General features: G+C 41.3%; 2 protein-coding genes across 5 annotated transcripts in view; both read left to right on the top strand.

Moving 5' to 3' along the window:
* The first annotated feature begins 12,120 nt into the window (after positions 1-12,120).
* On the top strand, positions 12,121-16,945 carry park7 (parkinson protein 7). Its single transcript, XM_084100728.1, has 6 exons — positions 12,121-12,314; positions 13,155-13,256; positions 13,642-13,701; positions 13,972-14,041; positions 15,940-16,026; positions 16,478-16,945. Exons 1-6 carry the CDS (start codon positions 12,225-12,227, stop codon positions 16,636-16,638), a joined length of 570 nt encoding a protein of 189 aa, XP_083956854.1. The 5' UTR covers positions 12,121-12,224; the 3' UTR covers positions 16,639-16,945.
* Positions 16,946-17,250: 305 nt separating this feature from the next.
* The window catches only part of kcnab2a (potassium voltage-gated channel subfamily A regulatory beta subunit 2a), a 100,418-nt gene continuing 90,499 nt past the window's right edge, over positions 17,251-27,169 (top strand). For 2 of the 4 annotated variants that reach the window (XM_084100175.1, XM_084100174.1), the window contains exons 1-2: positions 17,251-17,435; positions 25,102-25,196. The gene's annotated coding sequence lies outside the window, so the exon portion shown is untranslated. Of the gene's footprint in view, positions 17,436-25,101; positions 25,251-27,169 lie in introns of all 4 variants that reach the window. The other 2 variants (XM_084100176.1, XM_084100177.1) reach the window with 2 other exon arrangements.

Genomic DNA, 27,169 nt, shown 5'->3' with positions numbered 1-27,169 from the left:
AAGAAAACGGCTACAGATTTTAGTCTGAAAGAAATGCCACGTTGAGGGCGGCCGCTGATACACACCATATGTGTTTAGGTTGGGAGTTTTACAGCAAATTATACCAGTCTTAGCACTACATAAAGCAAGAGGAGCCAGCATGTTACATGGCTGAAGACAGCTACCGTGTGATGGGCGTCTGTGTGTGGGAGGGTGATGTCATGATCTGTCACACACTTGGTTTCAGGACACAGCTGCTCGCCTCACCTGCCACATCCCGTACACAGCTGTCTCCAACCCGTCCCAAGCACATCAACGGCTGCATCTTTACTTTTGACCTCATGCCATGTTGGCAGGAAATGATCAGGAAATTCTGGATCGGAAAACAACGCACACCAGACTCGAACCTGCATCACCCACACGAGCACCACAGCACAACATGACAGAACTCAAACCATGAAGGATGAGGCCTTTAATTGTAAAAACGTCCCCCTTCAGGCTGAAGTGTCTTTTTGCTTTGAATCTCAATCATCGTTGTATTGCATTGCATTGTATGTTTTGCCCCCCACACTAAAACTTAAGACCCCAAAGCAACTTTGACTTCTGAAAAATATGCTAATTGTATTTATAAGAAGTTTTGATAAAGCATGTACACATTTTTACCCAATCGGTGATGTCTGGGGGCATTTTGACCTCACACAAAAACTGCTGAAATTTACACATAACAGGAGGGTTAAATATAATCTTACTAAGATATAATATTGGGATAATATCACAATATCACAATATAAAATCACAGCTGTGCTGACACAACAGTGCCCCTTGTGGTGTGATACTCTTGTGGTATTTATTGATTATTATTTTTTTAATGATCATGCTTGCATAAGTCGGATTATATTGCACATTTGCCCAAAATTACAGTAGGTATATGGAAGAAAATGGAAGCACTTTGAAAAAAAAAAACTTTTTTTAAGAATATAGTGTTAAAATGGACAAAAAAAATAAAAAAATAATTCTAAGCTGACAACCTGGCTGGAACACATGTTGAAGGGTTAAATATTAATACTGGATAGGTTGTATGCTTGTACCAAAAAGTGTCAGACAAAGTTTTAATATCAGTTTTGGCCTCCTGACTATGGGTCTGGTTTTAATAAACAGGATTAGGCCTTAGTTCAATTAGGACATTTAAGTAGCTTTTATAATTGTACATTACTGGTGTGCATCTTTCGACAAAACAATGGCAATGACATATTTTAAGATATGCCAGTGTTCCTTTTAGTTAAACATGCATTTTAGTCTGCTTGAGACTAGGCTTAAACCTTGTCTGTGAAATCGAGGGATAGCACATGATATTTATATGCATTTTATGTTAGCAGTCTGTTATACTGCTATACACATTTCATTGAGTTACAGTACATTACAAGAGATCAGAATTTCATCTTACTTTTTGGCCTTATAAATATCAGCATAAGCACCAAATTGCATATTTTTGCTCAGTTTGGGCCTCTGAATAAAGCTAAGCTATCGAGTATGAGTTTCATATTCTCCTCCTGTATCATATGAACCACAAAATTAAATATGATATTTTCAACAATGTCTTAGGAGTGTGATCAATAGCAATGCACGTTTTAGCTTATTGATGTATATAGCTCAGATAATGAAGTCTGGAGAATTTGCTGTTTGTATTGAGATCTCATGTCATACTGAGTTTATCTCAGCTCTTTTCGAGACTCCAGAGGTGAGATCAGGTGTTTTTCTCAGGAGGCCAAACTGAAGCCAAACTCCCCATTTTAACTTTCACTAGAGAAACGATTAAGACATTAAAGAGATCTCTTTTGCATTTCCCTAGCTGTACATTTTTCACTAAAACTTTTTTTTTTTTTTTAACGAAGTGACAAATCACAGAAACGTTCCTGGCGACTTATAGATATGTACTCTTGTGCAATTAGTGGCATGTTCTCCCCGTAGCTGTGGATTATCCCACTCACTATTGCCCCTAAAAATCAATAGAAAATCATTAAATAGATGCTCAAGCAAAAGCCCTGGCATATTCTACACCTCAAGCTGTCTGAACCGGAGGGCCACGTTTGTGAAGATAAGCCGAGGATGGGCTCAGCTGGTGGGCACCAGCGTCAGCCGCTCTACACTCTAATAATCCCCGTATTTGTTACACCCACCTCGGAGCGCTGGCCCCCATAGGGCCCTGCTTCAGGTCTGCATGTCATCAGCGTGCTGTGTTTGAAGATAGGCCCTGTGTGTTATTATGAGCTAATGAAAGCAAAAGGAGAGTGGAACCTTCAAATCCCACCGGGAGTATTGCGGTCTACAGGCCGCGCACGTATCTCCGTTGCACCCATGGCCTGGGAGCAGCACATGCATTTGAAATCATGTTGTGTGTGTGTGTGTATGTGTGTGTGTGTGTTAGAAAGGCATATTAACATATATGCATGGGACGGACAGACAACTGTGATGCCACGTTTTAATGCAATGCACTTTATCTGAGCTGACTTTGACTGCTTTGAAGAAAAATGGACTCACAGCTCTTAACGGTAAATGGCAATGAATGTCACAAATTATTGTGAGTTACTACCGGTGCATCTTTTAGACTGACAACATCTGGATTGTTCATTTTAAGATTACTGCAAATGAAATCATTCACCTGGTAGATATGACAGAAAAGTTAGCAGTGTTTGTAAGTCAATCATCACTAATAAAAAAAGTCAATGACATATACCTCAAGAAGTAATGATGTAACATTTGCGCATAAAAAAGTTACATGCATGTTACCAAATCACATTTTATTGTATGGTGTCTGTGCAGAGTAGACCTCAACATCCTTAAATGAAAAGCCTATAGGATTAAAATGGTTTAGTATTAAAGTTTTTAACTTTGAAGCATTTGTGTTATGCATGATTCCTCAAATCGAACCAGAACACCAGAAAACCATTTGTGCATAAATGCCCTGGTAACCACCCAGTATAATCATTATGGTTGCATTGAGTAAATATAAATATTTTTTAAAATATGTGCTTATGGTTGGGATGAACCATAAGCACATATACTGTATATACATGTACCTGGGCCATTGGGATGTGCATGGATGCCCAAGCATTGGTTGCAATGAGTAAAAAATGTTCATGAAAATGAGTGAGCTGTTGACCTGTAAATATGAACATGTAAATATGTACTTATGATATGCAATTGAAAAGTTACATGCACTTTAGCAGCCTGAGATACAGCACAGCACTTGTCAAGCTAACATTGTGTGTATTCCTCCGCTGTCTGATGCAGATGTCACACAGGTCTGTCTCCTATAGAAGCACGGTCTTCTTGTGCATGCTCACCCCTCTGGAATAAATAAATAAATAAAAAGGCAAAAAAGAAAGTGTTTATTTTCATGTTTACACCGTTTCATATTCACAGGGCTGGTAACAGGATTACTCAGTGACAAACAAGAATTTGTGGGATTCCCTGACTTCTTGCATCTGTTGGTTGCCTTCTTTAAAGGAAGAAAAAATCCTCAGTATTAAAGAATCCCCAGTGGGAACATTCCAGAAGCCCCTGAGGTTTGAGCGGGAACCTCTGCGCAGCGTTAGATAAAGCTTCAGTCTGCAGAGGGTCTGACAGATAATAAAGCATGTTCCTTTAATTGCACGAAGGGCCCTTACGCTCCTGCGTCAGTAAGACGATCTCATCGCAGAAGAGTAGGAACATATCAGACCGCTATATCAGAAGGAAATAAGAAGAGCTGTGTTTGCTGCCAAACCCAGATGAAAGGCCCAGCACACTTGTTCTCATCCCTTGTTCTACAGTAAATGTGTTTTGCATTACTCCTCTTAAGCTGTGTGTTTGTGGGACATGACTCTGGGAGGTTCTCGAGAGTGCCAGCGACGCACCATTTTGAGCTTCCTCGACTTCTTCCTGAAGTCCACACACGGCTAACTGGATACAGACTGAGTGTGGAAGTTTTAATCTGCTCATATTTCCTTTCCGCTCCTTGACTGAACCTCGATTGAAAAGTTGCGTCTTTGCAGCCTGATGACATGCTTGTTGAGTTGTAAATCAGAGAAGAGAAAAGCAGAGTTGTTTAAACAGATTATGCGTTAAACTAAAAGTCAACATTAAACTGGCTCTATTTGCTTTCTAAATGTGTGTTCTTGGACTTTACTGCACGATTCATAAGCATGTGATGCCGAAGTCTGAAGAGACTTTCCTTTTCTGCTGACATCACCATGGCCTTTTTTGGTTTCTGTCCTGTGCAGTTTTATATTTGATTCTCTCTTTTTTCACTTGCTGACTAACACAGAACGTTTTTTAGCATTAGTGCCACCATAATGAAGAGCAAAGATTAGGTGTTTAATTGATATTTTAGATGATTGTATTTCATCCTTCCCCTGCTGCCACAGAGACTGATGGGAAGTGTAGTTTTGTTGCAAAAGCCTGTCATGTTGTAAATAAAATCACTCTGACATAAATTTTAATTTCAAAACTTTCTCTCCAGTCCATATTTTGAAAACAAGAATTGGCAAATTATATACCAAAACACATTTTTGAATAGTTATTGAAACATAAACACATGGTTCAAAAGTTTGGGATCAGAAATCTCGCCAATGCTGCATTTATTTGATCAAAAACACAGTAAAAACTGTAATATTGTAATTTTAGAACAATTTAAAATAACAACTTTCTATTTTAATATATTTTGAAATGTAATTTATTCCTGTAATCAAAGCTAGCATTACTCCAGTCTTCAGTGTCACATGATCCTTCAGAAATGTTTCTAATATGCTGATTTGCTGCTCAAGAAAAAGATATATATATGTATATATATTCATCATTATCAGTGTTGAAAACGCTCCGGTTACGACTGTAACCTCGGTTCCCTGAAGAGGGAACGAGCGTTGCGTCGAGTTTGACGCTATGGGAACGCTTTGCGTGATGACGTCTTGAAGCACATGTAAAATCAGTCCAATGGTGTAGCGGGACGTCAGAGGCGGGTGACGTCACGTACCAGGAAGCTATAAAAGCCGGCCTGAAGCAGGAAACAACAGCTTAGTAAAGTCTGAAGTCGTGCTGACAGGCATGAAGGAGATATGGCAAGGTGACGCAACGCTCGTTCCCTCTTCAGGGAACCGAGGTTACAGTCGTAACCGGAGCGTTCCCTTTCAAGGGAACTCGCGTTGCGTCGAGTTTGACGCTATGGGAACGTCTATACCAACGCCTCCATAGCTACAAAAGTCTGTCCTGTGTGAAATCATGAAGAGCAGCACTAGGATGACAAAACATGAGACCCTGGAGCAGAGTCTAGATCCAGAGAGTAGAACCTGACGAAAGTGTGCGGTGAGGACCAGCCTGCCGCATCACAGACATCCTGTAGAGAAACTCCTGAAATAAGGGCCCTAGAGGCCGCCATACTCCTTGTAGAGTGTGACCGGACAGCCAAAGGAGAAGGCTGCCCAGCCGCCTCATAAGCAAGTGAGATAGCCTCGACCACCCACTTGCTCATTCTTTGCTTAGACACCGGCCCTCCCTTGTTAGGGGAGCCAAAGCAAACAAACAACTGATCACTTCTGCGCCACAGGGCAGCTCTGTGGACGTAGGCGTCTAACGCCCGAACTGGGCAAAGCAAATTATTAGCCTCCTGGTCCGCATTCTGGAAGGGAGGAGGACAGAAGGCCTGCAGAATAATAGGTCTGGCCACATTAGTGGGGACCTTGGGGACATAACCCGGTCTGGGATGGAGAAAAGCTTTCACCATACCCGGAGCAAACTCTAAGCAGGAAGGAGCAACCGACAATGCTTGAATATCCCCAATTCTCTTAAGAGAAGAAATGGCAAGAAGGAAAATAGCTTTCAAAGTCAGAAACTTTTCCGAAACCTCCTCAATGGGCTCAAAGGGGGCCAGGGACAGGCCTTGTAGAGCAATGGACAAGTCCCATGGCGGCACCCTAGAGCGGACTGCAGGCCTCAGCCTCCAAGTGCCACGAAGGAAACGAGATACCAGAGGGTCCTTCCCCACAGACATTCCACCCAAAGGAATGTGGTAAGCACCTATGGCCGCCACATAGACCTTTAAAGTGGACGGGGTCAGACCTGCAGTGAACCGGTCCTGCAGGAACTCCAGCACTGTACCAATTGGGCAGTGGACTGGGTCCAGCCGACGGTCACTACACCAAGAAGTGAAAACTCTCCACTTCAGGGCATAAAGTTTCCTCGTGGAGGGAGCTCTGGACTGCAGAATGGTCTCAACAACCTCAGTTGAGAGACCTGACTCTATGAGCTGGGCCCCCTCAGAGGCCAAGCCCACAGGTTCCACAGTTCTGGGCGGGGGTGAAGTATTGAACCCCCTGCTTGGGACAGAAGGTCCCTCCTGACAGGTAGCTCCAGAGGAGGCCCGTCGAGGAGGGACACAAGGTCGGGAAACCATACTCTGCCCGGCCAGCGCGGGGCTATAAGAAGCAGGCAAACCCGGTCCCTGCGAACCCTCTCCAGAACTCCCGGGAGCAGAGCAACTGGGGGAAAGGCGTACAGACGAAGCCTCGGCCACGCCTGTACCATAGCATCCAGTCCGAGAGGAGCTGGATGCGTGAGGGAGAACCAAAGTGGACAGTGAGACGTCTCTCGAGACGCAAACAGATCCACTTGTGCTTGGCCGTACTCCCTCCATATCAGCTCCACCACCTCGGGGTGGAGCCTCCATTCCCCGGGCCTCGGCCCCTGCCTCGACAGAGTGTCTGCTCCTATATTCTGAACCCCGGGGATGTAGGCTGCTCTGAGTGACAGCAACTTCCCCTGGGACCACAAGAGGATATGGCGTGCCAGATTTGATAATGGGCGCGAGCGCAAACCCCCTTGGTGGTTGATATAGGCGACTACCGACGTGTTGTCCGTATGCACTAACACATGGTGTCCCCTGAGGTCTGTGACAAAGCTCCTCAGAGCCCGGAAGACAGCTAACATCTCTAGGCGATTGATATGCCAGGAACGATGATGGTCTTCCCACAGACCTTGAGCTGAGCGACCCTCCAGGATCGCTCCCCAACCCGTGAGGGAAGCATCCGTCGTTAGCAGTCTGCGACGACAAGAAGCTCCCAACACTGGGCCCTGGGACAGGAACCAAGGTTTCTTCCACATAACCAAGGCACGTAGGCATCGCCGCGTGACCTTGATTGTGCGAAATGGGTTGCCCCTCGGGGAAAACCCCCTGGTCCTGAGCCACCACTGCAGGGGCCTCATGTGCAGCAGTCCAAAAGGTATCACGTTGGAAGCTGCTGCCATGAGACCCAACAGTCTCTGGAACTGTTTGACAGTGAGTAGCTGGCCTAGCTTTACACTTTTCACAGCTGCAAGGATGGACTCTATACGTGGCGGTGACAGGCGCGCCTGCATCGACACTGAGTCCCAAACCACGCCTAGGAAAGTGGTTCTCTGGAGTGGAGAAAGCACACTCTTCCTGGCGTTCAGCCGTAACCCCAGCTCTTTCATGTGGGCGAGAACAACATCTCGATGTTGAACCGCCAACTGATGCGACTGAGCTAAAATCAACCAATCGTCGATGTAGTTCAAGATGCGAATCCCCTGAAGGCGCAGAGGCGCCAGAGCTGCATCCATGCATTTCGTGAAAGTGCGGGGTGATAAAGCTAGGCCGAATGGAAGAACACGATATTGGTATGCTTTGCCCCCGAAAGCAAACCTCAGGAACTTCCAATGACAAGGACGGATGGAAACATGGAAATATGCGTCCTTGAGATCTATCGTGACAAACCAGTCCTCGGACCTGATCTGTGGCACGATCTGTCTCAATGTCAACATTTTGAACTTGAGCTGCATGACTGACTCGTTCAGAACTCGAAGATCCAAAATGGGACGCAATCCCCCGTCCTTTTTTGGAACTATGAAGTACCGGCTGTAAAACCCGGTTTCCCTGTCGGAGGGAGGTACATATTCTATGGCCCCTTTCTCTAACAGAGTGTTTACTTCCTGTTCCATAACCAGAACCTGCTCGGGGGCCACCACAGTGGGCAGAACCCCCATAAACCGAGGTGGGCGTTTCCCGAACTGAATCAGATACCCTTTTTCCACGGTCTGCAGGACCCAACGAGAAACATTTGACAGTAGCTTCCACGCTGTCAAAGATTCTACTAGAGGTACCAGCCTCTCGAGACTGGTTTCTGGATTTTGTTGTTGTTGAGCAGTCAATTCGACGCCCTGTAACGGCGCACCGGCAGGGAGCGACCGAACAGACTGCTCTAACACCCTCCTCGGAGGGGGCGGGCATCCCGAGGCCACTACGTTTCCGGGTGGTCCTTGAGATATGTGCTCGCCGGAGACCGCTGCGCCCTGTAACACCTGAGGCGGCAGGGTTGGCAGAACGGTCCCCTGAGGGTACCGAAGAGAGACGGGCACCGTAAAAAGAGGTGTTAACCGCTCTGCTTCGGGGGGGACTACCCTCATTAATCCTGAGCCCTCGGACGTCAGGATTTTTTCCCAGCAGCCTTCTTGGCGGTAATAACGGTCCGCAGATCCGTTCTACCCCTCGAAGACTGCTGGGTTTGAGCGCGCCCTCCGTGTCCCCGAGATTTTTGTGGGGGAGCACGAGAGGACACACTCTGTTTTTGAGTGGCACGGTGTTCAGCGCTCTTTTTAGAGGAGTGAGGCTGCTCCCGCTCAGCAGCCTCATAGAATGAACGGCGGGGGAGAAGCTTTTGCAATGCAGCTGCCTGTTTAGCAGCTTCCTGAGATTTAGCTACCGCACTGTTTACTGCATCACCAAATAAACCAACAGTGGAAACCGGAGCATCTAAGAGAACGTGCTTTTCTTTCTCTTTTATATCGCTCAGATTGAGCCACAGATGCCTCTCAGTGGCCACCAGGGCTGCCATAGACCGCCCGATTGATTTAGCGGTCTCCTTGGTGGCCCTGAGAGACAGATCTGTGGCTCTGCGAAGTTCAGCCACTGTGTCAGGACCAATTCCCCCGCCCTCCTCTAAATCCCCCAATAATTCTGCCTGATAGGCTTGCATGATAGACATCGTATGCAGACACGCTGCAGCTTGACCAGCGGCTGCATACGATTTATGAACCAGAGATGATGTGTATTTTACTGGCTTAGAGGGAAGTGAAGGAGCTTTCAGGGAAGATGCCGTTGCTGGAGAGAGATAGCTCGCAAGCGTCTCCTCCACCTTCGGCATCTCCCCATAACCATATTCTTTATATTTATGAATGGAAGAATAGTGGGATGTTTGTGGTGCATACACTCTGTATGAAACCGGTTTTCCCCACGATCTCGACACCTCGGTGTGGAGATCGGGAAAAAACGGAAGGCTTCTTCGCTGAGGCTGTGTACGAGATGGCAGGAAGCGTTCGTCGAGCTTGCTTTTCGAACGAACGTCCTGCCTATCCTCTGGCCACTCAATAGATAATCTGTGAACTGCTCTAGTGACAACATCGAGCAATTCCTCAAAAGCGTGAGACTGAGGTGGCGAATCCTCAGACTCAGCTTCAATACTAACAACGTCCAGCTCCTCAGAGCTGGACAATTGCAGTACTGGTGCCTCCACCGGGGGGGAAGAAACCGCAGCGCGTGCTTCCACACCCTGATGAGAGGCACTGGATCTATCAGAAGGATGCTGAGATAAGGCAGAGCCCGTCTCAACATCCACTGACAGATCCATCTGCGAACCCCAGGTCTGAGATCGACGCCGTGCCTCGGCAGCGGCGGGACCAAAGCCCTGGGGAACGTGGTCGGGATTGAACCGAGCCAAGCGGGATCGGAGCGTACGCAAAGGAAGCGCACAGCAATGCTCACAGTCACCACCCTCGAGTGCTGACTGGGCATGCTCCTCTCCCAAACAAACAACACAAAGAGTGTGTGTGTCACCTCCCGTTAAATAACGCGGGCAGGGATGGACACACACTCTAAACTGCTGCTTGCACGCCATACTGAATAATATATATATATCAGACAACACCAAATAAGACAGACAGATTTCAACACAGAGCGCTACTGAAGACTCAGAAAGCTGTTGTTTCCTGCTTCAGGCCGGCTTTTATAGCTTCCTGGTACGTGACGTCACCCGCCTCTGACGTCCCGCTACACCATTGGACTGATTTTACATGTGCTTCAAGACGTCATCACGCAAAGCGTTCCCATAGCGTCAAACTCGACGCAACGCGAGTTCCCTTGAAAGGGAACTGAATTTTGTAGAAACTGTGATAACTGATTTTTTCAAGCATATTTTTAAGGTTAAAAAGAACAGCATTTATTTGAAACAGAAATCTTTTATAACATTATAAATGTCTTTACTGTCACTTTTGATCAATTTAATGCGTCCTTGCTGAATAAAAGCATAAAAAACTTAGACCGCGCTGCTGGATGAGAAACTCGAGCGGTATGAGGAGCCAGTCAGAACAGATGTCATTTACATATAGAAGTCTTAACTGTAAAATCAGAGAGATTGAAAGTAGTCATGGACACTAAATTAAGACTGTTTTGGTGCAATAACCCTTATTTCCAGGGAGAACAATTAAACTCCAAACCCAGCGTAGGCTAAGCACGCATAACTCTGCTAGGCCTGTTTTACAAGGCGGCAGCAGAAGCTGTGTTGAGTCCAAACTCAAGGATGTTCTCTTTTGTCTTGAGAATGTGTCAGTGCATCTTAACCAGCGCGAGCGGCTGCCAGCAGAGAGTATGTTGAGGATTGCGCACAGATGGTTCAGCGGGAGACTCCACATCGCCAGTGTTTCAAAGCCTAATCCCGCAGGATACCAGGGTCACCTGTTTTACAAACAACTTTAATTGCCATTTGTATTTACAGCACAGGCACACTATACACTTCTTGGGGAAATAATTAAATAAAGAGGGAAAATAAGCTAGTGCTACTATGTAGGGTGAGCTCAGTTGATCCCAGTTGCATATGCTGGAAATCACCACTGCCTGCTGGATTTGCACACAGGCACGCAACAAACAGGCCTCAGCCAGGACCCTGCGCAGTGTGTGTCCTTCTGACTGATGCATTATATATCACGGTCCAAATATGCAATCTCCAGATGCTTTTTCTGTATCAGCTTGACTTGTAGCCTAGCCTACTTCTTTTTAGGGTGTAGGATTTAGATAATTTTGCACTGGGCGTTGGAGCAGTCCAACCTTCATCTACATCTTATTAAAATCAACACATTCATGATACAATTCTTTTGAAATTATTGGAAATTTGCATCTGGTGTCAACATTTTTGTTGCTCATAGGCGATGATGACGCTGAATGCAGTTACAAATACAATGGTCTATAGCGTCCTCTAGTGGCTCAAGAGCTGCATTTCTCCAAAAATACCTGCACTGGCTTTTAACAGTGATGTTTTACCATTTTAAAAGCAAATAACATTTACTTATATTATTTTAAGATTAAATAAATAAACAAACATTAAAGGGATGGTTTACGGCACCCAGAGACTTCATGGTATTTTTTTCCCATACTATGGAAGTCAATGAGTGCTGTAAACTGTAAACATTATTCAAAGTATCTTTTTCTTTGTGTGTTCAGCAGAAGAAAGAAATTCATACAGGTTTTGAACAACTTGAGGGCGAGTAAGTAATGACAAATGTTAATTTTTGGTTGAACTAACCCTTTAACCCACGTGAAACTCTTCAAATGTAACATTACTGTGGATATAGTCCCCTGTTGTTAAAAAGTTAAGAATATCCACCTCTATATTTTTTTTCCCAGGAGATCCAAACAGATATAAAATACACAAGGAACCCTTTTATTCAGGTATTATTGATCTGTCGTTATTGTTCTAGTTTTCCTTCCATAACTGAAAATATATCTGTAGTGAACACTATGCATTTTAGTGTATATTTAGGTTAATGGGCCTACATTTTCATCCATCTATATGGTGACTTTTTCTAATAAAATTGATTTTCATCCCTCAGATAATGACACATTCTGTAGTATTTTGTAATAATTACTCTTTTATTGTAAAATAAAAATAAACAAAGCTTTTTTTTTCTTTGTGATTTAATACGCATGATTCTATTTTGACAATAATACAAAGTACATGATTAAACGTAAGAATATAATAAATTAATGCACTAACTGTATATTCAAGAAGAATATAAGAGGACTTTTATTTTGCCTGGTAGTTCCCCACAAGTAACTAGACCCGGAAACACATTTTATAATAAATGTGTGATACGTGAGTGGGGTTATATTGCATTGCAGACAGACACAGGCCCTCAGACTCACAGTAATGGCCGGTAAAAGAGCTCTAGTGATTCTGGCGAAGGGAGCGGAGGAGATGGAGACGGTGATCCCGGTGGATGTCATGCGCAGAGCGGGGGTCTGTACAACACACACATGTTATATTGAGTGCCACTGAATGCATGTCTGTGGGCATCTAGTTATATATTATGCATGCTCTTCATTTTTGCGGTGTTCTGTTAAGTGAATGCAGTGATCAGGTGTTTCTTTTGCATGGATGTTGCTCATGTGCAACTGTATATGGTCTCACACACACACACACACACACACACACTGCTGCCAGACTCTGAGCTGCCACTGTGTAAATGCCAAAGTTTGCAGAGAGTCAACTGGACTGTGACATTATTACATAATCAGATTTTATAAGTACTTTTTTGGTAGAAGGTGAAACTTTATGCAAGGGTGCATTACATTGATCAAGAGTGACAGTAAAGACATTTGTTATGTTAGAAAATATTTATATTTTAAAAAAATAAAAATAATAATAATAATGCTGTTCTTTTGAACTTTTTCAAGAATCCTGGAAAAAGCAGCACAACTGTTTTTAAGATTAATAATAATCAAAAGTGTTTCTTGAGCAGCAAATCATCATATTAGAATGATTTCTGAAGGAAAATCTCTCTCTCTCTCTCTCTCTCTCTCTCTCTCTCTCTCTCTCTCTCTCTCTGTGTGTGTGTAGTTTTAATAATGATATATCCTGTAAAAGTAAGTCCTGTAAACTTGCATGTTATATTATAACAAAAAAAAAGTTTCACATTAGTTTCAAATGTAAAAATATACTGATTAAAAAAAGCAGAAACATAACATCTCTTATTTATACATCATTCAATCAAATTTCACAATTAGGTTTGGCTTTAGATGTATGATTTTGTCAAATGCCAACTATTACACAGATATGCCCCTCATCTCTGTCTCTCAGATTGCTGTCACTGTGGCAGGTCTGGCGGGTAAAGAGCCAGTGCAATGCAGCCGTGAGGTCATGATCTGTCCCGACTCCAGTCTGGAGGACGCCCGCAAACAGGTTCGGCTTTAGCTTGCTCCCCATAACTTCAAAGTTGGCTAGAGATCATCATAAGTAGCTGCTGTTCTTCTGAATTCAATATCAGTCTGAATCTCAGTTCTTCTGTGAACTGATTTGGGCTGAATGAAGATGAAGATGAAGGTGAAGATGAATGGAGTGTTGTCTCCATCTACTGGATAAATAATGCATTGCCAGTAAAACCATACCATTGGTTACCATTCAAATTAAATTTAAATTGTTATAACTAGATTTAAACTAGACTTTCTTAAAACATTTTCAGTTTACCCTTGACATGTACTAATGCACATCAACTATATAACAGTCTTGATAATGAAAAAGTTCCTGGTTTGCCGCCGAATGCAGATGCATGTCATTTTTCTGACAGGGTCCATATGATGTCGTGCTTCTGCCTGGAGGTTTGCTTGGAGCTCAGAACCTTTCTGAGGTACAAATACATTTTAATTATGTGTATTTAACGGTTGAACGGATTCCATAGGAGAGTTTTACGCCATGCACATCTTGCATAACATTATGCCGTGTCCCTCAAATAAATAGAAAACATCTTTGAGTCATCTGCTGAGGTTAGAAATGCAGACATATTGTGAAATGCAAACATTGCATAATCATGTAAATTCAAGAGGTGTTGTGACAGACAGTGTGACAGTGATTTCAGTAATGCATGTTATGTGTGTGTGTGTGTGCGCGTGTTTTGTAGTCTCCCGCTGTGAAAGAGGTGTTGAAGGACCAGGAGGGCAGGAAGGGTCTGATCGCTGCAATCTGTGCAGGTAATCTTCATATCGTGACCTCTGTGCGCACATTAACCTTTCCCTGAATTAACATCATTTATTTCAACTGTTTCAGTGCTGCTCCATTATGCAAAACGTCGGGAAGAGAAGTCGTATAGTACCCTTTTCCTCCAGTATGAATTTCCCTGAGGGCCTTTGCCCCCGTTTGTACACCTGAACCGTCTGGATAATTTCTGGAAGATTTCTGTGCCACATATCTATGTCAGTATGATGCTCACAGCTCAGTGGATTATAATTATGACTGCCGATCTGTAAAACTAAAAATCTGAAATACAAATTATGAGGATAATGAGTTGTAATAATTGGCAGTATTAAGCACGTCCATCTTCATTTGGAAGCGTATTGAACACCGAGACGTGTGCTATCAGCTGTTCAAGGGCTTGTGAAGGACGTGGTGAATGAGGACAGTGAGCCCATGTGGCCGTAGAGAGCGCAGGAGAGTGGAAGGCGTCCCAGAAAACGGCAGATGTCCCTAAAGAGATCTGTACTGAACAGGAAACGGCTTATTTTAGTGCCGTGGAATACCTTTAAAACGGAGTTTATATAGTCGGGAATTCAGAATGCATGATTACATTGTCAAGATTAAATTAGCAGACACAATTTCTCTGGTAATTACACTGTCTAATTTGAAATCTGCATCCAAGTTTTTTAGCTTCAGTCCATGTCTGTAACCTTTATATGCTGTATGCTAGTGTACTCCTTATAGTTGACAAACTAAACTTCTATATTACACACACACACACACACACACGTGTATATATATCCACATAAATTATTGTTATATGTTGGGAACAAAGTCAAATCAGATCCAAAGCACGCACATCCACAGCAAAGCAATATGTTGCTCAAATTGGGTGCTCAACAAGGAAATTAATAAAAAAAGGAAAAAAAGTCGGCACACCACTGCTCCAAAAATATAATGATAGACTTTAGTGATTTAGTGATTCAAGTTTTAGTGATTTTAGTTTTTGTCATTTATATATATATATATATATATATTTTTTAATAATGTCTATTCTAAGTTTTATTTTTATTTATTTATTTTTAGGTATATAGTACTTCAAGTTCAATATACAGTATACTGCCTTGACACCTAGCTAATTTAAAATAAATGTATTTTTTATTTATTTTATTTTTTATTATTTTATTTTATTAATGTTTAGTTAATCGTTGTTTTATTTCAAGTAATGAAAAGTATTTTTACGGTTTTGGTTTTAGCTTTAGTTAACGATAATAACCCTGAACGTGCCCTGTCATGACATTTTGCAAGCAAGCTTGACTATTCAAATGCAGTATGTTCCATGTAGTGAGGCTTTTATAGCCTTTTGAGACTGTGATTGGGACATAAAGGTCTATTATACCAGCCTGTCTTTTATTTCCTTTTGTGCACTGAGCTTCTGACAAGCAAGACCTGTAACAGTAGATGCCAGGGTCAGATCGGTCAGCAGACGTCCTGCCAGAGAAAGTGTAATCACTAGACCGCACTGGGCGTCTGCCAAAGTGCACAATCAATAGTTAAGAGCTCTCTTTTCATTAATGTTCAGATGAGCTTAGTGCACAGTCAGGGCTGCAAATTTGGCTGTTGTTATTTTTAGACCCTATTTTTACTTCCTTCCGTTCATTCTTCCAATGCGGATTGCAGAATTAGATGGAAATAATATACCTGGTTAATTTTGGATAATAATATTTTGATGTTTGGCTGATGGTGGTATGATGAACGCCATGTTAAAGTCACTTTGCCCCTCACAGGCACTGAACACTAAATCATGACTTCAGCCAGATTTTCAGACTCAGCATTATTTTCTTCATTATTTCCTACTTTTAAGAGAAAACAGTAGTGATTATCTAACTTTATATCATTTTTTGACCTGTTGCAGGCCCGACGGCACTTTTGGCTCACGGTATTGCATATGGCAGCACAGTTACCACTCATCCAGGTGCCAAGGACAAGATGATGGCTGGAGGTAATGTCTCTATGTATACCTAGTCATTTTCTCACAAGAATTGATGTCAGTGATGGAAACGTGCATACTTGAAAGGCATGTCATGGAAAAGATCACAAGATCAACATCCAACAGAGGGTGCTGTAGGGAACAGCACAATGACAAGTGTTGGAAAATTATAAGTTAAGGGACAATTGGTGAACTTAATGCATAATATGCCCTGTTGATCTTACTGGAAATGTATGGGCATTATGTAGGCTACTGCATATATCTATAAATGTTGTTGGTCATCTGGGATTTCTGTGCATACTTAAAACAGTGCACAGTTTACAAACTATGTTCAGTGTAAAAGTAGTATGGCATCTCATGCAGACAAACAGCCAAAGTATTTTGCAGCAGGAGAACAAAGTTTGTACTTGTAGACTGTGGTGATATCTTTAGCCATATGAATTATTTTGTGTTCTTCTTTTAGATCATTATAAATATTCAGAGGCTCGAGTTCAGAAGGATGGAAACGTGATCACCAGCAGAGGGCCAGGCACGAGCTTTGAGTTTGCCTTGACTATAGTGGAGGAGCTCATGGGTGCAGATGTCGCTGCCCAAGTCAAAGCCCCACTCATCCTGAAAGACTAATCATCAGACTGTGAAGATCCGCTCTGTTTAAAGTTGCATTTACAATTGTACTGCTCTGCCAATATGAAAGGGAGTTTAATTTAATTGGCTTAGAATGTGATTTTTTTTTTCCTGATGCATAGAAATATGAATATTTAATGAAATTACTTAAATATATTTGATGAGAATTATTGGAGACTGGCCATAGATTATCTAAATGGCAATTAAAGTAAAACAATTTTTTTGCAGCTTTCTGTCAGATTCCTAGTTTTCTTGCTTTGCACTTGTAAACTTCTGTACCAGAATAAAGGATAGTGCATTAAACTCATGAAGTCTCAACTTCTACATTTAACATTAATAGATCTGTGCTGCTTGTTAAAATCTTGAGTGTTTTGACGCCACAACAGCAAAGATATATGTATGTGTGTGTGTGTACATTTTTAAAAAATCGATTAAAATATTTAATCTATTCATCTTTAATGCACCGCATAGTTTGAGGATAGAGTATTGATCAGGCCTGCATAACTATTGGTCGCTTGTAACATTTCCAGTGACGTACTGCAAGGCCAACCAATCAACCGCCGCTGTCTTGTCGCGGTGCGTCTCAACCAGCCAATAGGAGCGTCCCTGCGCAGCGCGAGTGTTTCTTTTGTAGCGCGTGGCGAGATTGTGAAAGCGGCAAAAAAAAAAAAGTCATTCGTTGCAGCTTGACCAACGTCACTCTGACTGAACGAACGCGCGACATCCCATAAAAAGCAGTTTTTAAAGGTGAAAATCGAAAAAACGTCATATTTAATGAACCCTTATCCCTCGACAAGGTAAGAGTAAGATATGATATCCATGTTTAACGTCTGTTATGCAAGAAAAATCACGACTAGAGACTTTTTTGCTGGGGTAAATCGCTGAATATTTCATATAATGACGTTAAACTGCCGTTATCTATGCATGTAACTTATGAGGACTTTATGTCAGGCTACAGCTTATAAAGTTCGGAAATGATACTTTCTGTTGTAGCCTATTTTACTATTCGCCTTCTATTGAGCTGGTTTATCGTCTCAGAGAGGTTTGATTTTGATTTTGATGAACGGCATCTGGATCTGCGGGATCAGCATCTGCTTCCATATAATAATAATAATAATACTAAAAACATGGCAGATTTTTGTTTACCATCTTTTAAATGTGATTTATACTCGAAGTAGAAATGGGTTTAGTAGAATATCCTTCGCATCACCCTTTACCAGTATTTACCATGGTTGCTATAGTTTACTCTAAAAAACCCTTTTTACTGTTACTACTGTAAAACATGATAACGTTACAGCTTACTTAGACGGTGAAAGAATATTTCATTTAGTTTATTATTAATGTTTGATGACATTGGCTAATACCAAGTTAGTTTAATTAAAATAAACACTGTGTTATGGTATTTTGGTGGACATTATAGTTATCATGGTACTTTTTTTTTTGTATGAGGGAACTGCCTTAGAAAACATGCACATTAACCATTTACATCACATTTACATTTGCCAGCTTTTATACAAAGTGGCTTAGATTACATTCAAGCAAGGGCGTAGATTTGGTTTGAACATTGGGGGGGTTGAAGTTTGGGTATGCATATTTTTCATGTGATCATGGTATAGGCTAAATATTGGGGGGGTTGTAATGCATAGATTTAAATATTGGGGGGGTTATCTCCCCCAACCCCCCCACAAACTACGCCCCTGCATTCAAGGATGCATGCCTTCCCTATGAAGTGAACCAATGACCTTGGTGTCTAACGCTACTGTTTTGAACTATAGGAATACATTCAAGGATATTGAGGAGAGTTTTGCACATTTGCTGACATGATATACCTGGATTTTTGAGCAGACTTTAATTAATCTGTCTGAAATGCACTCGAGGCGTTCACACTGACAGAGATTTGCAGCAACCCAAGCAGACATCAATAATTTTCAGTGAGAATTAAGAATTTGCAATAAGGGTTCTGGAGACATTATCGACACTGGTCATGTGACAGTTATGCAAATGCAAACGTTATGATAATGAGCAGCCAACATAATGTGGTGACTAGCAATGCCTGATGCAGTTGAATACTGCGGGGAAGTAGGAATGCATACTAAAAGATTGCAAATGCTCACACAACAAGGACGTCATCACTCTCATTGGTAGTTGCTGGAACAAGATGCTCTGCATTTTGACAATTTGAGTTTCTGGATTCGGCCACATCCTGTCTGCAATAGTTGCTCATATACTGCTGGAAGCTCTCTTTTAAAGTGGTGGGATAATGCCCTATTCACAAAATGTAAAATAAGTCTCTGATGTCCCCAGAGTGTGTGTGTGAAGTTTTATCTCAAAATACCCCACAGATATTTTAATATAGCATGTTAAAATTGTCACTTTTTGAGGGTGAGCAAAAACGCTCCGTTTTTGTGTCTGTCCCTTTAAATGCAAATGAGCTGCTACTCCCGGCACAGAGGGCGGAGCTACAACAGCTTGTGTCCTTTTAAATTGAAAAAACTTTTAGCCTTTTATGTTCAAACCGGAGTCAGACAATGATGGAGAGACTCAAGAAGAAGTGACAACATGTAGAAGCAACAGGACATTTCTGAATGGTTAGTTGATGAATTTATGCATCTTATGTGTAATCTTCTAGTCACTGATTAGCATATTCTGTCATGATAATCTGTAAATCGTGTTCCGGGGGTAGGGTTTATGTAAATTTTAGGGTTGAATTTTGTGTAGTCCCTACCAGCCGTTTGTTGTAGTCCTTAAAAAGCAATTTCTTTAAAAGCAAATATCTCCCTTTGAACTTTGAGCGTTGTAACTTTGCAGATGTTGTTTATGCTCAAACAGCAACATTACACACTAACTAAAGTTAGAAAAGTGAAATCATAATCAACCACCCCTTTAAAGTGAATGTGTTCAGGTCATTTTGTTTCTGGCAGTGTAGTGTGAAAATGGTCTTTACACAGGGTGGATGAATATAATTAGAAGTGATAATTTAACATTTTTTTAAGTTGCTACAATAGAATGCTGTATAAAGTTTGAACATTCTCACTTTTTTTTATTTATTTAATGGTCAAAAATACAGCAATCAGTCCAAACTGGCAGGCAGAGAAATGCACTTGCTCTGTCAAAAAAATATTTAAAACTGGCTTCCCCTGCTTTCACACTTCAGCTGGGCTGCAGCTATTTGAGACCGCCCCTCAAGCCACATGTGAATGTGCTTTTCTCAACTCGAGTGCAGGAACAGGAAGGTGAGTTAAGAGGCAATAGTTCTCCTCACAGGCTGCATGAAAGTGCATCTTTTTCTTTTCTTTTTTTTCTTTCTTTTTTTTTTTTGCAGGCCTCTGCTTCGTTCCACTGCAGCGCTGCAAACCAGTGTATAAATAGAAACCACTGTCTTACTCATCTTTTAACAAGCTGCATTTGGGACTAGAGTACTGCCAGAAGTCATCCAAACAAAAGAGTAACATTGCACACCAATCCAGCACAAAGAGTATTGCTGGTACCACAGTGCATGTGATATATAATAGCTTGCATAGTTGGCATAGTTGAGGATTGCCCATGAAGAATGCACGATTTGGAGGCATTGTAATAATGTGAATTCATCTAGAAAAGATGGAAAGTTAATTCCACTCTCTTCCTCTTTCTGGATATTTCTGGAATATTAGCATATTTTGCGGCACATTTTCCTGCTTGAGTAGATGTACAGTAGAGAGCTGGCGGCTAGACTCTGGCAAAGAGTGGCGCTATTAGCCAGACTGAGTCATTCATTGGTTCAGCGATGCAATTATGGGAGCGTTTACTGACTTCCCTGATTGGATCTTCCCTGTTAACCATATCCGTTGGTTAGGATGAGGCCAGCACTTAAAAGGATAGTTCACTCAAAATTTTTAATTGTGTCATACTCACCCTTGTGATATTTTGAAGAATGTCGGAAACCAAACAGTTGATTTCCATAGTATTATTTTCTCTGTACTATGTGAGTAAATTTAGGCTTTCCTGGAGCTCAAACAGTAGAGCGTTGGCGCTTGCAACGTCAAGGTCATGGGTTCGATTCCCAGGGAAAGCAAGAACTGATAAGAATGTAAATGTGTACCTTGAAATGCAATGTAAGTCACTTTGGATAAAAGCATCTGCCAAATGTAAAAAATTATAGAATTTTCACTTTTGGGTGAACTATCCCTTTAAGGCTCATTCACATTAAGGATGATAACTATACAGTTTAATGATCTTTCTAATTCTGTGAGAATAGGAAAGTCCAAACAACTATGACGTTAACAACATATGTTTTTTTTTCAGCTGATAAACACTGACAGCCAATCAGAGTCCACTCAACATTAAAGAGCTCGAGCATTTAAAGCGGCAGACGACAAAACTGCAGCGTGCTTAGAATATACAACTTTAGCATGCATTGGTGTGGATGCTAATGGAATTATCGTTATACTTATCTTTATAGATTATAGAGCCTTTAGATTTCCAAATAGAATTAAAACTTGAGGTTTCAGCATTTTACACGTTTAATAGTTTGACTATTCCTTTTCAGAAACATAAAACCCTCTTTTCAGAAATGAAATAGTTAATAGGAAACACTTAACCAGTGTAATGGTTTTATTTTAATGGTGTCTCAAACCGTGAGCAAAGGAGCATGTAAATTACTTTTTTTATTTATTTATTCATATTTTAATTTATTTAGTGTAAGGGACATTGATACTCTCTCACCTGTCCTTGTGATGCCCTTAATGTCCGTAGAGCTTACTGGAGTGATGTGATATCCAGTGTTTTCTGAAATATTATGGATAGTTGATTGCTGTAATTTGTCATATTTCATCTCCGTGACATTTTCAATTGCAGGGGTTAATTAGAAACCTGTCAGATGGTACAATGATCATCATTATAATAGCTGTGCAATTGTATATTAGCTGTGCAAATGTAGTTCCTAAATTTATATTGCTAGAGGGACTTGGACTTTGAACACTCTACACATAAATGGGCAAAAATGACTTGGTCGTTCCCAGCATGCGCTTTACTGTTGTATCTTTTCAAGGTCAAGGTTGTGTTAAACATCTTTCTTAGATTGTGAGCGTAAAATGAGCTCACCTGCTTCATTCCTTTCTCAAACTATTGTTTTCCAGCTGAGAAATGGACGCAGTCCTGCAGGAATTGAAATAGGCCTACATCTCTTTTCATCATGAGAATGCCAGTGCACATCCCAGTGGGAAGGCTGTGGATGTTGCTTGGTGCTGTGACAATTTATTGCTTTTTCTAAGTGCTCTTTAATCTAAGAGTCAGGGAAAGAACAGTGTAAGTTGTTCAATGTGCTATTATTTGAGAAATGTATTGACAAATGCTTCAGGGCATTCATGTGTAAGCTTTGTTCTTGTCCCATGTAGTAATTTGTAGCTGTTTTTTTGTGACATTCTGAGGCAAAGGAAGTTTCCATCACATGTATAACTGATAAGATTTTCGGGGAAACCTGCAGAATTTTCTGTGGTGGTTCTATTGCAAAAATGTTGCTAAACAAAAGATTTAAATTATTTAAAAGGATTTATTCCTTTCCTGATGTGGCTGAAGACAACCTCTTGAGCTGGACCTATTAAAATGATGGCTAATGGATTTCTATTTAAAAGGAAACCTCATTGGTTTTTAATGTTATAACTTGTCCACCAAACACTGCTGCATTGAATTTATACACTGAACAAAATTATAAACACAACACTTTTGTTTTTGCCCCCATTTTGCATGAGCTGAACTCAAAGATCTAAGACTTTTTCTATGTACACAAAAGGCCTATTTCTCTCAAATATTGTTCACAAATCTGTCTAAATCTGTGTTAGTGAGCACTTCTCCATTGCCGAGATGATCCATCCACCTCACAGGTGTGGCATATCAAGATGCTGATTAGACAGCATGATTATTGCACAGGTGTGCCTTAGGCTGGCCACAGTAAAAGGCCACTCTAAATATACACTTACATTTGTGAATGTTTAATAGACTACTGTGGTCTTCTTCAAGAATGCATTCATTCTAACACTCTTCTACGTAGCACTCATAGTGCTTCGGCTAAATGTTGAGGTGTTTCCTTTCCTTATGGTCTCCAAGCTGCAAAGATGGGAATAGAAAGGTGGCATAGAGATCTGCTGTAGTATGGATGAACTGGACGTGAGCCAAGGACCAGCGACACAGTAGTTTGCAATGCTAGAGTTGCTGCAGTCCCCAAGGCTCCGGGCAAGCGTCTCATAATAAAGCATGTGCTAATACAATCTGTGTGGAAAATGAGATGATTATCTATAGTGCAGAAACTGAAATAAAGTAAAGGCAGGACCATTGGATACAGTCTATTTTTATAAGGGATTTCGTGCTATAGTAGTGATAGGGATGGTTTAAAAAATTTCCCCTGGTTTCTATCCTGGGTTTCCCCATGCTGCCTTGAACGCAGCGCGATTTTATTCACGTTGTTAGGCAGCCTGGATACCATGGAGCAGATTTTCCCCTCAAAAAGGGAACCAATCACAGAACAGGGAGGGAGCAGCAAGACGATGACGACGTCTATGCGACACACCGAAGCAGTTTGTTTATATCTATGGATCCAACATGGCATCAGACGCGAAGTTACCTTTCGATGCAGCCTTAGATAGTGTTCTTAGTAGTTTAGAACGCAAGTTTATTTCGTCTTCTTCCTTGTGGAATTTCTGCCGCTCTACATACGTCATCTGGTATAATTGAAACGATTGGCTATGAGCTACGTACAGGCGCATTTGATAGACATTCGTAGCGCCCAATAAACGGCTCTGGCCATTCGTAAACCACGCCTCAAATATGAGAAAATGAACATGTGGTTCCCAGACCACGTCTCAAATGAGACTAGGTCTGACGTTAGCCAGGCTACCTGGTTTCACAGACAAGGCTTAAGCATGTTTGAGCTGTTTTAACTGAACGCAACTTGCACTGACATATCTAAAAATATGTCAGTGCCATTGTTTTGTCTCAAGATGCACACCAGTAGTTTTTTTTTTCTTTTCTTTTTTCCTGTTGCACATTTATAAAAGCTACTTAAATGTCTAGGGGTGGGGGAAAAATCGATTCTTAGATGCATCGCGATGCAGACGATTCTGAATCGAATCACAAATTTATAAAATCGATTATAAAATAATAAAATAGATTATTTAAATGTTAATTGAAACAAAAGTGAAACGAAACCGCCCTATTCCTTTGAGCTGCGCGGATCGTTTAGCGAAACACAAGCTCAGAACAGGTTTACTCGTGGGCCGATCTCAATCACACAACACTGTTATTACACAGCCCTGGGAGATCCAGTGTGAAAGCGTTTGAATTCACCGCAGAATTAATAACATCACAGCAAGATCTAATTTGGAGCATTCAAATCCGGCGCAGAATTCTGTTATAAACCACACACGTCATATCAAACAACGCTGACGTGGAAACCAGGACAACCTTAAAAGCTTCCAACCAACTCGGAAAAGGCAAAGCGAATTACAAACTATCGCAACATTTATTGCCAAATCACTTCCATTTGTTTGATCAATAAAATATATTGGAAGTTATGGATCATTACAAATTCTTTGCTTTAAAAGTAGCAAGTAGTCACACACAGTGAGAAAAAAAAAAATCTGTATAGAAAAAAATCGTTTTATCATCTCATTGCTTTCTGAATCGTAATCGAATCGTGAGGTGCCTAGAGATTCCCACTCTTATAAATGTCCTAATTAAACTAAGGCCTAATCCTGGCTTAATCTAAGCCCTGTCTGTGAAACCATGCCTTTTATTTTAATTAACAACCTTTTTTTTTTTAATCTGTCAAAATTACAAAAAGCGTTAAGTTTTAATGAGAATATAATGTCCCACTGTATGTTCCTTCCCAACAAGTTCTGTTTCACAAGGATACATTTCCGATTATGGAAGCTAAATGCATTGTAAATGCTGTTTAATGTTATCTTTGAAATTTTTTCGAGAGAAGTCAGTGTCCTTCGACCTAATATCAAGCCCAACATTATGGTGAAGAAATGAGTGTAGAACCATTTCCAGAACCCTTTACCTGTCCAAACACATTTTAGCAGTGGGTTTATATGAAGACATTTTAAACATGCTAGCTTAAATTTGTTTGTGTCTGCTTTCTTCTCTCTCTCTCTCTCTCTCTCTGTTCCTCCTTGCACCCGTTGTTCCTCCATATGGTTATGTTGCGCTGACTGTGCAGAGCGCTGTGTTCGAGTGATGTAAGAGGGAGGGACCCTGCGTTTAATGCATCTTCTGTGTTCCACAGTCTCTATTCTCCGGCATTGTCTCGGGAGACTTGCTCACACATACTCGCTGCTTTGGTCTCTCTCTCCTTCCCATCCGCCCCCTCTCACGCGCACACTCATGCACTCAGGCATACAGGCACACACATTGACAGGGTAGCGTGGAGGATAAACCCACTCACCATTCCCGTCTCATCTCCCCTCCCTCCCTCTCTCTCTCTCGCAGTCGTTCCTGACGCTCGGCGGAGGCAATCTGGCTGCACACACCCAACTCTTCTTCAGCCTCGCCGAGCAGGACACACTGCATCAGGCATCGCAGAGGTGGGTAGTCAAGCAACAAGACGCTCTCCTTCTCATCCTGCTCCCCACTTAAGCGTGAGTCTGTGTGTGTGTGTACGTGTACTGTGCGGGCGAAAGGGAATCTCCTTGTCTTTCGTCTCCTTGTCTCGGCATCTGCTCGCTGCGTTGAGAGGCATAACCATATTGCGCAGGGAGTTATTCCTCCTGCCTGTTTCCCATTGTGCTCCATGATTAATGCATGCTGTTTCTGCTTAAATTAGCACTTGGCATCATAACAATCAAAAATTGTGCCTTAAAGGAGCGATATCTGTGAAATTCATTGAAGAATAAGCATTTGATGGCTGAATATGAGCATCATGCTCTCACCTGCTGCAGTGCCCATCTGTTGCCCACAAATGCAGGCTTTACGCTACGCAGTCCGACATTGATGATACGTGTACTGTTACGGCTTCTATTATAGCAGGTGCTAGATAATATTGTGAAGATGTGTTATGGTTGTCATGGTATTATGAGTACCGTCTGCTGGAGAGGAAGTGGCTTTTCCTGTTAGGTTGTGTGTGGACGGTGTCGCTCACAGGGCCGATGCTAAACGCAAGGAAGTCGCAGGAATTTGGTGCAGTAAGTTTGTAATGGCAGCTACAGCATTAGAGGAAAAAGGTGCTAGGTCTCTTGTTTTGAAGGTTAGAGCTTGTTTTTTTTTTTGTAAATTATGTCTATTTCTTTTGTATTGTGTTATCCCAACCATGTTTACAAGTCCTTTCTGGTCAAAAGGGATAGCACTGATGTTTTTTTAACTTTGCGGTGTTAAACTGCATCAGTGATTGGAATGTATAATGCACAGATAGCTCATAATTTTCATAAGACATACTATTTCCTTGGTAATATACAAAATAAACTGCTGTCATATGGTAAATGATACATATTACAAGTAATGCTTGTCTTATATTCCTCTATGCAGGAGAGCTGCACGATTCTGGGTAAACAGAGAATCACGATTTTTTTTGTTTCAAAAAGAGATCATGATTCTCCCATGATTCTGAACAAACAACTGAACAAAATAACATGATCTACCATTGGTTCTGACAAAATGTTAATTGCTGCAGTCTATTTAAAATGTTTTATTAATCTGAATAAAAAAAAAAAAAAAAAAAAATGGGTTTGATTCACTCAAATACTAATACATTACTGGATCAATCAGCGTTTTTTGAACGAATCTCTTGAATGAAGGATTCAATGACAAATAATTTTTTTAACAGTCACTTGTTGCCATCTGGTTGCCATTGTTTTAATCATTATTTAAAGCACCAAGTTACTTTCAAAAGGTGATTTGCTTATTTTAGACATCAGTGTTTTTATCCAAACTATAAACTTATTCCAGTACTTCTGTGACAATATGAACATAGTCAAATAGATAATTTGGCTCCTTTAATGGTTTTTGAAACATACATACATGACCAGTATAGTCAGATTCCTGAATGAATTACTGAAATACAGAAACGCTTAATCAATATTTAATCCTGAAAAGTGCTAGAATCATTCAGTTCCTTGTAGTTCACATCCCTAACAATGTCAAAAATCATAATGATTAATATGCATAAAATATTGTTTATTAACGTTAAAACTGTAAAGAATTTTGAATGCCACTGGTACATAAAGCTAAAATAAAGAATTTCTAGGCACATAATCACTTTAATGCATTTAAGAAGTGAAGGCAATGCTATTCTAAAGGGCCCTTTCACACCTACCTTGTTTGGTCCGGATTTTCTGACTTTTCAGTTTGATCCGAATCAAAATTACAAGTGTGAAACCTCCCCTGGACCACGATCCGGACCAAACAGACGAAATTTGGTCAGACGAAAAGAGGTAGTCTCGGTCCGGATCAAACTGAACAAAGGTTTGGTTTGTTTCTAGTGTGAAAGCATTTTCTGTTTGGTTCGGACTTTCAGACCATTTACAGGAACTTCCGGTGGTTCCCGCAGGATTGCTCGCTCTTC

Source organism: Abramis brama (genome assembly GCF_963993115.1).
Source record: "Abramis brama genome assembly, chromosome: 23".
Classification (NCBI taxonomy): domain Eukaryota; kingdom Metazoa; phylum Chordata; class Actinopteri; order Cypriniformes; family Leuciscidae; genus Abramis; species Abramis brama.
Note: the sequence above shows the minus strand (reverse complement) of the source record. Positions and strands in the feature narration are given on the sequence as shown.

What these genes read in the sequence shown, in the direction of transcription:
- park7 (XM_084100728.1), top strand. Translation starts at nt 12,225, where the DNA reads ATGGCCGGTAAAAGAGCTCTAGTGATTCTGGCGAAGGGAGCGGAGGAG. An exon ending in ATGTCATGCGCAGAGCGGGG is followed by an intron (nt 12,315 to 13,154) that starts GTCTGTACAACA and finishes TCTGTCTCTCAG; the next exon opens with ATTGCTGTCACTGTGGCAGG. An exon ending in GAGCTCAGAACCTTTCTGAG is followed by an intron (nt 13,702 to 13,971) that starts GTACAAATACAT and finishes CGTGTTTTGTAG; the next exon opens with TCTCCCGCTGTGAAAGAGGT.